The sequence below is a fragment of the Pinus tabuliformis genome, chromosome 1_1 (assembly GCF_031772625.1).
Source record: "Pinus tabuliformis cultivar Carrire ecotype Pingquan chromosome 1_1, CPIR1, whole genome shotgun sequence".
NCBI lineage: Eukaryota > Viridiplantae > Streptophyta > Pinopsida > Pinales > Pinaceae > Pinus > Pinus tabuliformis.
In genome coordinates this window covers 258,145,432-258,157,561 of record NC_142297.1, presented here as the reverse complement: position 1 = coordinate 258,157,561, position 12,130 = coordinate 258,145,432, and the positions used below count along the sequence as shown (strand labels likewise).

The 12,130-nt window shown below is 38.8% G+C and overlaps 1 protein-coding gene across 1 annotated transcript; it reads left to right on the top strand.

Moving 5' to 3' along the window:
• The first annotated feature begins 8,726 nt into the window (after positions 1 to 8,726).
• On the top strand, positions 8,727 to 10,263 carry LOC149212517 (uncharacterized). The gene is made up of 3 exons (XM_089388713.1): positions 8,727 to 8,858; positions 9,409 to 9,623; positions 9,777 to 10,263. The coding sequence occupies exons 1-3, from the start codon at positions 8,727 to 8,729 to the stop codon at positions 10,261 to 10,263; spliced, it is 834 nt and encodes a 277-aa protein (XP_089244839.1).
• Positions 10,264 to 12,130: the final 1,867 nt, after the last annotated feature.

Genomic DNA, 12,130 nt, shown 5'->3' with positions numbered 1-12,130 from the left:
CCGACATTATTCTCCATGTGAGGCCTTCCCTAATAAGGGGCATTGCTTGTAGGATTGCTTTCCATATGTCTGTTTTTTTTGTCTTGAATCCACCAGGATTGTCGAAGCCAATCAATGAGGTTTAAAGGAGCTATGTATTTAGAGATAGCCACCTTAGTCCACAAGGTATGTGATGTGACTAGTTGCCACCCTAGTTTTGTCGCCAAAGCTGTGGAGAAAGTGCCAAGGCTTTTGATTCCCCATCCTCCCCATTTCTTTGGGAGAGCCAAAGATTCCCAATTTGTCCAAGCAAATATCCTTCCCAGATGTTTCCCTTTCCACAAGAGTCTACAACATATGTTTTTTATTCTGGCCAATATTCCCCTTGGTATCCATGCTAAAGACATCCAATATACTGTGGTTGCTTCCAAAACTGCTTTTATGAGGCTCAACCTTCCTACTCTTGATAAGTATTTGTGGAACCAGATGTTTAACTTTTTTTCCATTTTGGTTATAAGCCAGATCCAATTAGCTTTCTTATATCCAAGGGGCTTTAATCTATATCCCAAGTATTTAATTCCCTCATCCAAGTGCTGGAGGGTATATGGGAATCTTCGCAAGGCATACTAAATCTCGTATGGTGACCACCCAATAGCCGTTATTGTGGACTTTGTATCATTAACCAACATTCTAGTAGCTGCTAGAAAGATAGTGAAAGAGGTGAGAAGAGCAGTCACGTCACCAATACTCCCATTTAGGAAGAGTAGCACATCGTCAACAAAGAGCAAGTGTGTCAATGTGCATCCTTCTATGATTCAGATCTCCCTTAGCCTACCTTGTCGGTGTTCCTCCTTTAAGATACGGGTGAGTCCTTCCATGATGAGTAAGAAAAGTAGCGGTGACAGTGGTCATCCTTGTATGAGACCTCTTTCGGAGTGGAAGAAAGGAGAGGCCACACCATTTATAAGAACACTGAATGTTACAATAGTAATACAATACATAATCCATCTTATGAATTCATATGGAAATCCCAAGTGTGTTAATATCATTCTAATGTATAGCCAATTTACTCTGTCAAAGGCTTTCGAGAGATCGACTTTTAGGACCATACCTTTGAACTTCTGGGTCTAAATAGAATGTAGAATTTCTTGAGTAGTTTCAACCGCTTCATTGATTTGTCTATTCTGAAGGAAGGCAAATTGTTCAGCTGAGATGTGGTTTGATAAGATCGACCGAAGGCGATTGGCTATAATCTTGGAGATGATCTTGTAGATATAGTTACACAAGGAAATGGGCCAGAAGTCACTGAAAGAGGTGGGGTTGTCCTATTTTGGTATGAGGGAGATAAAGGTTATGTTGTACGCTTCATACATTCTTCCAGAGGATCTAAATTCTTCTATAACTTATAGGAGGTCCCCACCTAGAGTATCAAAGAAAGCCAGATAGAATTCCACATTCCAGCCATCCAGACCTAGGGTTTTGTCTCGCTTAAACCATTTTAGGGTGGATTCCAATTTTCCCAGGGTGACCTCCTTTGCCAATTCCAAGGCCTCCTCTTGGTCAACAAACCTTGGAAATAATTGAGTTGTCCTCATGATTTCAGCTAGGGTGGAATTTGGGGGAGTCTTATAGATGTTCCTGAAGTGGGCTGTGGCCATAGCTTCTAATCGAGGGAAGGTGTTCACCGATTATCCTTGTTCATATGCTAACTGCCAAACAATATTTATAGCTTTGCGTCCATTCACAAATTTATGGTAGAACTTGGTGTTATCATCTCATTCCTTGAGCCATATGGCTCTTCTTCTAAATCTCCAGCTCTCCTCCCTATCTTTAAGAATCTGGATTCTCTTAGCCAGAAGAGAGGTTATCTGTTCTTTATGTTCTGGGGAAGAGAAGATCCCCCCCAAATGCATTCTCATAATCCTCTGTGGCTTCTTCAGTCATTTTGAGGATATGGTCTTCCTGGGTTCTCTTCTTATGTGCCCATTTTTTGGAGAGATTTTTTAGCTCTCTCAGTTTTTTTGTAAATCCTTCTGAGATAGTCCTATCTACCATAGGGGGATGAGCCTTTCAGAAATCTGTTACTAGATGGATATAATTTGCGTCTCGTATCCATGTAGCATTGAATTTGAAGGGACCTTTTGGTTTGTTCATACCCGCTCTGATTTCTAGATAGATCGGCCTATGGTCCGATAATACCCTTGAGCCCGCCCACTGTCTAAATCCCTGCCCCAAGTTTAGCAATTCCTCCTTGATGAGGAATCTATCTAGTATTCTAGAGAGACTGTCCACCCCTATTCTGTTATTTCTCCAAGTAGGTAGGATTTTTGAGGAGGGGATATCAATGAGATTATGATCCTCCAAAATGGTCTCAAAAGAATCTAAGAGGTTATCTCTTTGTGCATTGTGCACCCATGATTCCACAAAGCCAATAGAGAAATTTATGTCCCCCCCAAAATGAGCTTGTCCTTTTGAAGGATGTGAGATTCTAACAGTTTGCTCCAAAATCCATCCCTATTGTGATAGGGTCCATATATGTTGATAACTCTAAGCTCAAAATCGAGTTCAGAGGAGTATATGTCTATTCCTAGGTGACCTGAGCTCCCCCAAGTATTACAAATTCTGATGGAATAGTTGTTTACACCCAGTGCGAGATCCCCAGAACGCCATGTTGCATCTAGGGCATAAAATGTCCAACCAGGTAGCCACGATTTAAGAAGGTGGGTAATGACACAACCCTGACCTAAGGTTTCTTGAAGAAAAAGGATATCAAAGGTTTCAGATAAGAGAAATATTCTCATGGCCAGTTTTTTGTCAAGGCTAGCCAACCCTCTATAGTTGAAGGAGAGAATTTTCATGGAGGAGGGTGCTCGTGGGTATTCACTGCTCTAAGTACCCAATCGATGGAATGTTGTTTTCTAGCAACAATCTCTTCCCCAGCTTGTAGCTTAGCTTTGGATATGGAGGAGGGTCTGCCTCTAGTTAGCTTTAGAGGAGGGTGAGAGGTAATCAGGCCGATACCCAGGGTATCAGGAGCCTGTGATCGAAGCCAAGAGCGGGTGGGGTATCTGTAGGATGGAGGGCTAGGATGAGGGGGGGGAGAATGGATAAGGGGGTTGGGAAGAGGTTCCTCGGGAAAGGATGGCAGAGTGCAGGAGATGATGGGGGAGGAGAGCTTGATAGGGAAATCCAAGGTTATGGGAGGGTTGAAGGTGTGAGAAGGGGACTGAATAGAACTTGTATCAATGCAGTGCAGAGAAAAATTAGAGTAAGCAGAGGAGGAGTTTGTATTCGTCATACCCATAGAGAATGCAGCCTCAGCAGCCGCCCTTGCTCTGGTTAGAGGAGGAGAGGGTGCGCCGATGGGTGCCTTCCCCCACTTCTTTCTGATCTCCTCTGTAGGTGCAGGTACCACATCTGGATGTGCCAAATTTGCTGCTTCTTCCTCCACTGGAGGGCTACCGTGTACTTGTAAGCTTTTCTGCGGGGTTTCCTTCCCCTTAGCTCCCTCCCTCGCCTTCTTATTCAGTGGACAGTCTTTGAACGAGTGTCCCACCTTGTGGCAACGTCTACGTTAGAACGAGACTCCTTCGTAATCTAGAATTTGCTGACGGGAGAAGGTTTTCCATTGTAAGGTGATATGCTCCTGAAGGTCTCCCTGAGTATCTAGATGAAGTAGTATCCTGGCATATGCCATCATGCTGGTAGCCAAATATGATCTATCATGCTCTAGATAGGCTCCTAGAGTGTTTCCGATGCGCCGGAATATGTCTTCCAACCAAAATTGAAGGGGTAGTCCAGGTAGCCGAATCCAAATAGGCCCAACTCCTATCTGTTCTTTTTTCGTACCAAAAATAGGGTTCCAACGCTGGTGAAGAACTAGAGCATCCTCAAAATGCCAGAAAGAAGAAAAGACCCAATTTGTGTGCTCGCCTTTGGCAAAGCGCAGAGAAAACCAATCCCTAACAGAGGTTTGAACAAAAGGGAGGTCCGCCAGGTGTTGACCCCATACCTCAGAGGTCCACAGTGTGAGCCTAGCCACTGTGTAGTTTCGGTCGCGAATCCTTCCAACCAATACCCGATCCGTCGTGTCCATGGTGTCGCCCCACTGTATATCCTCCCTGAGTCTTAGTATTACGTCTTCGCCTCTGGCTTTGAAACACTTCCTCTTTTTGACCAGCTAAGTCGGTTCTTCAAGAGCGTCCGAACGATCCTCTTGCTGGTTAGGGTTTGTATCAGGACAAAGATGGTTGGCCACTGGAATTCGTTCCGAAAGCGGGGGTACTGCCATGTAGCTACCAGATGGTAGCGACTCAGGTACTCTAGCTTGTTGGTTACCCTCAGCCGGGTTAAGGTGTCCTGGGGGGTTGCTTGTAGATCTGACGAGATGGGATGAAAGGGGGGTTAGTGAGCTTGCAGCCTCAAGGTTAGGGTGGAAGCAGGCAGATGCAAAATTTGCAGCCGAGGGTGACTGTGGCGGTGAGGGAGGAAACAACCATATTGGAGGAGGCTCAGAGAAGGTCACGGTGGAGCAGGAAGGTCCTGAGATCGAGAATAGACCCGTAATGGTAGCCAATAGATTGCAACAGAAAGGTAGGAGGTCATCTGCGGCAGAGCGAGGAGTTTGCCAGATATTAACATTCTCCAACGGGGCCTCCGAATAGTCTACTAGGTCAAGCTCCATGCCTGTTCCGAGATGTTCTCTGCCAGCTACCTCCAAGACCATTGTAACCGTCGCCTCGTTAGAGTGTCGGAAATCGGTGAGTATGCAGTAATCGGGGAGGAGGACGGGGTAACTGTGCTGTTACGAAAGGCTTCGATGGGATACGGGAACTGCCGTGGTGGAGGTAGCCAGAGGAGAGCAGACAATGACAACTAGGGTAGGTAGGTTGGGTAGGGTGCATTCGTGTCGCTTGGCTGCAAAAAGCCCTAACCCTTTTAAGACATGCTGTGTAGCTCCATCCTTAATTCCAACAAACAAATTGTTACTATTTTAAACTATAAACTATTTTAAATTCAGTTTTGAAAAAAAATGAATTTTGCAGTTACTAGTAAATATTGTTTTTACTTGTAAATTAGTTATGAGAGACATTTATTTGTCCCAAAACTAAGTTCTTGAGTATTTTTACCCAAGAGGATCAAGAGGATTGGGTATCTGAGATCAGAAGGAAAAATGGAGCGCTGTGCTAAAGGGTCAAGCAGGTTATGATAGCTATGTCTAGTTGAGACCAGATAGATGCGACAAACAAGGTTCTCAAGGGAGAGAAGAAGTTCCTGAGCCAAGAATAGCTTGGGGGAGAACACTGATGTGTAGTCTCAAGGTTGGGAGGAAAAGCTTCGATCAGGTCTGGTTTCTGATCAATTGTGGTATACTGTGCATGCTAGATTTATAAGAAATCTCATTATATTGAAACCTATGATAATCTTTCATAATCTAGATTTGGCGTACTAAAAGAGTGCAGGCTAGATTTAGGAAAAGCTATATAAAAGTTTATTCGTAATTATTCCTATTTTGGTAGGTGGTAGTTCCAGCACTTATTAAATAATAGATTTAATAAAAAAACAACAGAATACAAGAGAACAAATACACAATAAGTAATAAATATTTTTATTTACTTTGAACATCAAGAGGATCAAATTCTTGTTAGGAAATAGACACAATAAAAAAAGCCGCGCGACTTTTTGAAAGCCTTTCCGGCGGTTTTTCTGGTCGAAATCCGGCAGGAATTTATTGGAATCACAAGTTTGATAGCTAGTTTCTGCACAATGAAAGCGTCGCAGGGGTTTTTGAGGGTGCTGAATCCAAATATGCAGTTAAAAAACCATTTTAACTGCAACAAATCAAGATTTAACCTAAATTTCTTCCGCTGGATTCCATCACCGGAATCTCCAAAAAGTCCCATTATAGACAACTCCATAAAAAAATATTAAACATGTAATATTTGCATGCTGAACAATATGTGTAAATTTGACTATTGTAGATAAGAGATAAAGAACCTTTATGTCAAATAAAGATTGTAGTAAAAGTAGCCCGAACCTGGGTATGTTTGCTGATTAATAGTTCAGACACTTAAAAAGTTACGGTCAAAATTTCCATCATGGCACTAATAAAACTACAATTCTAATGTAGGTAGTAGTGTGCCTGCTAATTAATAGTTCAGACACTTAAAAAGTTACCGTCAAAATTTCCATCATGGCAATAATAAAACTACAATTCTAATGTAGGTAGTAGTGTGCCTGAGCCTTTCGGTAATTATTAGCAAAAACCATGAACCCAGAGTAAAAGAAAACAGAGGCATTCGTTTAAGTGTCGACCCAGTAAATGCAGTAAAAATAAGATTCATGAGAAACAAGATTGTAGATCTGTCCAAATATATTAGGACATGCGGAAAGGAAAATCAAGAATGAAATAAGCAGAAACGACCTGCCCTTCTATACTATTCAGAACAACTATTTTTCTTTTCAGAAGGTTATATATATATATAAAATCAAACCCTTAACCTATAAACAGAGATGAAATGAAAGTGTAAACGTTTTTAAACAAAGGATTTAGCATACAGTCCTCCAGATGGAAATATCAGACAAAACAATTAGTATATATATAAATATTATCTCAAGGATTGTTCATAGCATAAGTCTTAAATCATACAGTGAATGATACGGATGTCCATTTCATCACAAGAGCAATGCAGGTTTTTCTTCCTAAAAACCAGTAAACCAAAGGCCGTCAATTTCTAGGCTCTTACAGCCTTACATGAGCCAAATATCATCCGCCCTGTTGCCGAACAACGAAGTCCGAGAGCCCGTGGTAACTCTTGAAGGAGCCATAATAGTTTAGCAGAGGATTCATGGCAGCAACCAGCAAGAATAAAACAAAATTACAAGCAGAAGGAGGAAGTCACCTACGCCTGGAAGACTCCATACAGAGCAGACAGAAACCCTCCTCCACGGAAGAACAATGAGAATGAGACGGAGATTACACTGGATGCATAGAAATTTGGAACCTGCTCCCACCGTCCGATCACTACAACAGCTGGAGATCACAAAGGCAAGTCGAGTCCAAGGTCGGCGACGAAACAGACATGCATTAAAGTTTTCCGATGAGCCACCTCACCACCTAGGCCGTCACATAAGCTGAGAGTAAATACGGTTGTAAGGAGGCCGTAGTGGTGGCTTAAATGAGCAGAGACTAAACTGCATATATCACTTTTAACCATAAAGTCCCACCTTAGGTCAGATAATTTGTCAGCAGAAAGGCATGTCTCACATCAATAATAATGGACCTGTAATGTTTATTAGTTAATTTTCAGCGAGGTTCGTTGAAAGTTCATGTCTTCTGATTAAAAATAATTTTCTGCCAAACGACAAAATCCGACAGTTGCAGCGGTGAATTAACAATGGTAGCGAGGGGACAATTTTGACGTTGGGTTATTTTTATTTTCAAATAATTTAATTTTATTTTGGGAGTGTTTAATTTTTTTTAAATGACGTAGTTTATTGAGATTGTGTTTTTGTAATGAGAGTTATAAAGAAGAGATTTTTGTAAATCCAAATTATAATTGTCAAATTTCAAGATTTTAGGTGTCTTAGAATTTTTTTATGGTGTTGAATCAATTTCCACTATCAAAAAACATTATTCAAACAGTATCTCTACAAGATTTTTTTAAACTTTTTTGCGATGATTTTGAGCCATCCTCAGCCTCCATAGACTACTCTTTTTTAATATTGGAAATAGATTCAACTTCATTAAAAACTTCTGGCTCACCCAAAATCATGAAGTTTAACAGTGGTAATCCAAATTTCCAAAAATTTCCACTGTAAAAACTCATTTTCTTAAACTATGCCATGTTGTTGACATATTTGGTATCTGTTATTATTTTGTAAGAGTTAACTCACAGTGAAATGACAATATAATTTTGTTTTTATCTTTTCTTTTAAGTAAATCAATTAGTAGATAAATTATCTTATTTTTTGTTATTTAAAATTGGTTTTTTATTGGATACATGGTTTTACCATTTTGAAAAACTTCTGGGACATTGAGATTGTAGAGAATTTTCAAATCGAATCTGTATCAGAAATTGTAGAGAATTTTCAAATCGAATCTGTATCAGGAAAAATTCAAAATTCCTACCAAATTTTGAGCAAATATTATTTTTTAATTTTGAATAAATTCTATTTTTTAATATTAAAAAATATAAAATAAACCTATGTTTATTTTATATAAATAAAATTTACATATATGATAAAAAGATATTTTATACATTAAAAATAAATATGTGATAATATGTGTGAAGATTTTTTTGTGCTCGGTGTAGATTTAAGCCCAATCTAAAAATGACCGAAAGTGTCCATATCATTGATAAATCTTTTAAATTTAGAAGTAGATTCATCATCAAGATCAATTTATCCAGAAAAACGGCACACAAAAAATAGTAAATATAAAATCTATCTGATAATATGTGGTTTTATATATTGAAATAAATTTTGACTTTCGAAGAAATTATCCTAACTACAATGAGCTTATTTATAACCAGCAATGTCCCGAAATATTGTACCCTAAACCTGCTGTGGCGGTCACTCACTAAAAAAACATTAAAAAACCAGATTACTATTTTTTTTAAATGAATACGACATGATAACTGATCCTGCGGTTAGTCAAAGGAAAGGCCAATTCATCGTAGACCACATTAATGATTTCGAACGCCGTGATGGATTTATTTCTTAGGGCATTAAAGTATTAAGCCTATATGTCTGGAGTTGGATCTGTAGCACCTGAATTTGGAGCTATTGAAGGATCTCGAGTTCGATCTGCAGATCGGCTGTTGGAGGATCTAGGTTCGATCCACAGATCAATTGTTGGAGGATCTGAAGTTCGATCCGTAGATTGACTATTGGAGGATTTGAAGTTCGATCCATAGATCGACTGTTGGAGGATCTCGAGTTAGATACATAGATCAATTGGTGGAGGATCTGCCGTTGGATCTGTAGATCCTTTGTTGGATTATTGGATCTGTAGATTGGACCAATGAATATGTTATTGGAGTCGTGGTTTTGTCACAATGAATAATTACACTGTAGAGACATACCTTAATGAGAGAAATAAACTCGATAGGTCAAATTATGCCCACTGAAAGTTCAAGATGCAGACATTGGTTGAGGGTTCAAGTGCGTGGACAATTACAAATAGAGACGAAGCAAAGCTGACTGCAGTCAGTGGTGCCACAGTCGCATCAATTCAAAATTTAGGAAAAGAGGGGAAATAAAGTGAATGTGTTGTTGAAGATGTCGATAAAAGACAACATAATCCCTCATATCCGAGAATGAAAAACCACTATTGACATTTGCGTGACACTCAAGAATTTGTAAGAAACAAAAAATAGAAATCGTCTATTGTTTCTGAAGAGTAAGATTCTCTCCATTAGAATGTAGGAGAATGAATCTGTTGGTGCATTCATCTCACATATTAAAGAACTAATAGACAAGTTGGGCGACATAGGGGAGAAAGTGTCCAAAACAGAGCTCATTGCGCTTAAATTAATTGGCATGACAAAGGATTATCAAATGTTCATTACAAGGCTTGCGGTGAGGGAGAAAGCTCCCATCTTTGAAGAGTTGACAGGGATTTTGATTCAGGAAGAAGAGAGGTGTATGAATCTGAAGCCCTAGAATGCAAATCTAGCATTGGTGGGGGAAACTAGGAGGAGGACATAAAAGAGGTGGTCCATCCCAGAAAAAGCCATTTAAAGGTATGTCATCTACTAAAATGATTCAGGAATTAAATGTTTTTATTGTGGCAGAATTGGTCATATTGCTAGAGATTGTTACAAAAATAAGATTGATGAAACCAGACATAAACAGAAGAGGCATACAAGACATTTTGCTGGTGAAGATCAGAATCATGATCTTAAATTATTCATGTCTGATGTTGCTCTTTCTGTTGAGACTGCTGAGGCTAAGACTTGGTTTGTGGATTCTGGAGCATCCACTCATATGACAGGTAATAAACACTGGTATGGAAATTTTAAGGATACCAATAATAGTGATAACATCTACCTTGGAGATGAAAGACAATATCATATTAAAGGGTATGGAGATATTCATGTGATATTGCCTAATGGTAATATTAGGCGCATCAAGAATGTCATGTATGTACCTGGTATTAAAAAGAATTTGATCTCTATCTCCATGATTGCGGATTATAATTTAAAGGTAGAATTTTTCAAAACTTACTGTGTTATAAAGGATTTTCTAGATCATCAGAAGACGGTCGCATCAGGAGTATGAGTTGGAGGCTTGTATAAGTTGAATGTTACAAGCATGCCACATCAAGCTTTAACTTCAATGACTATGACAACAGATAATCTTTGGCATCAAAGGTTTGGTCACATCAACCTTCATGACTTATTATTGCTGCAGAAACAAGGTGTGGTTGATGGACTTCCTATTTTAAGAAATGAGCATATTGATTGTGAAGGTTGTACACTTGGAAAAATGCATAGGGATGAATTTCCTTCTAGCTTAAATTAGAGAAAGAAAGATATACTTGAACTTGTGCATATTGATATTTGTGGACTTATGCAGACAAGGTCCTTAGGTGGAGCTTATTATTTTTTTCTATTTATTGATGACTGCACAAGATATACATGGATATAATTTCTTAGAAGGAAAAGAGATGCTTTCGAGTATTTTAAAGAATTTAGAAATATGGTTGAAAAGCAGACAGGGAAAGTCATCAAAATTCTCCGCTCAGATCAAGGGGGAGAATACAAGCTTGGAAACTTCATCAAATATTGCAAAGATCTTGGAATACTACAATAGTTTACAATACCCCACGCTCCACAACAAAATGGGGTTGTAGAGAGAAAGAACAGAACTCTGGTTGAGTGTGCACACAACATGATGAAAGGTAAGAACCTATCTAATGGTTTTTGGGCAGAAGCTATTAGTACTGCAATTCACTTAAAGAAAAGAAGTCCAACTAGGTGTCTTGATCTCAAGCCTCCATTTGAGGCTTTGTGTGTTTTTAAACCTACTGTCCATCACTTGAGAGTATTTGTTTCTAAAGATTTTGAACACATTTCCTAAGGAAGATAGAAATAAATTTGATGCTAAAGCCATAAAATGCATATTTTTAGGGTATTGTTCTAATTTCAAAGCATATAAGATGTTTAATCCATCTACTCACAAGGTATTTGCTAGTAGAGATGTTATCTTCCATGAACAGGTTGATGAAGGGAATAAGGACAGAAGTTATGAGGAGTTCCACATGCCTTTACTGATTGATGACAACAATGATGAAGCCAAAGATAGTCATTTACAACAACAGCAGTAGCAGAAAGAGGAACCTAGTGATGTGGATACTTTCAGCAATCAAAGTCTATTAAGAGGAGAGAAAGAAATCACATGGGACAAAATTGAGGCAAGCCCACTACCAAGGAGATCAAGACAACAAACTCACTTACCTGCAAGGTACAAATATTATGCTCTTATGACTAGTATTTTAAATGTTGTTGAGCCCATGAATTGTAATGAAGCAAACCACTATGATGAATGTAGGTCAACTATGAAAGAAGAGTATGAGCCCATAATTAAAAATAAAACTTGGGAAATAGTTTAACTGCCAAGAGGAAAAGAGCCCATAGACTATAAATGGCTATATAAACCTAAGTTCAAAGAAAATGGTAGTGTAGACAAGTATAAATATAGGTTGGTGGCCAAAGGGTACTCACAGAAAGACTTTTTCTCCTATAGCTAATTTAAATAATATTAGGATGTTAATAGATCTAGCTATAAAGCACCATTGGAGCTTACACCAGCTAGATGTGAAATCTGCTTTTCTAAATGGGGAATTGAAGGAAAAAGTTTGTTTAACACAACCAAAAGAGTTTATTAAAAAGGGGCAGGAACACTTGGTCTGTAAATTAAAGAAGACATTGTATGGATTGAAACGAGCTCCTAAATCTTGGTATGAAAACATAGACTCTTTCTTCTTACAACATGGTTATAAGATAAGTAAAATGATCCAAATTTGTATACTAGATTTTATTCAAAGGGGAAGATTGTGTTGATTTCATTATATGTTGATGATTTGATTGTCATTGGAAATTATGATGAATTGGTTGAATAAATTAAAGTGCAGATGTCACAGGTA

Excerpts from the sequence above, each read along its gene's own strand:
- LOC149212517 (XM_089388713.1), top strand. The coding sequence starts at position 8,727 with ATGTCTGGAGTTGGATCTGTAGCACCTGAATTTGGAGCTATTGAAGGA. Across the intron at positions 8,859-9,408 it reads GAGGATCTGAAGTTCGATCC|GAGAATGAATCTGTTGGTGC; the intron begins GTAGATTGACTA and ends ATTAGAATGTAG. Across the intron at positions 9,624-9,776 it reads TTGATTCAGGAAGAAGAGAG|AATTGGTCATATTGCTAGAG; the intron begins GTGTATGAATCT and ends TTATTGTGGCAG.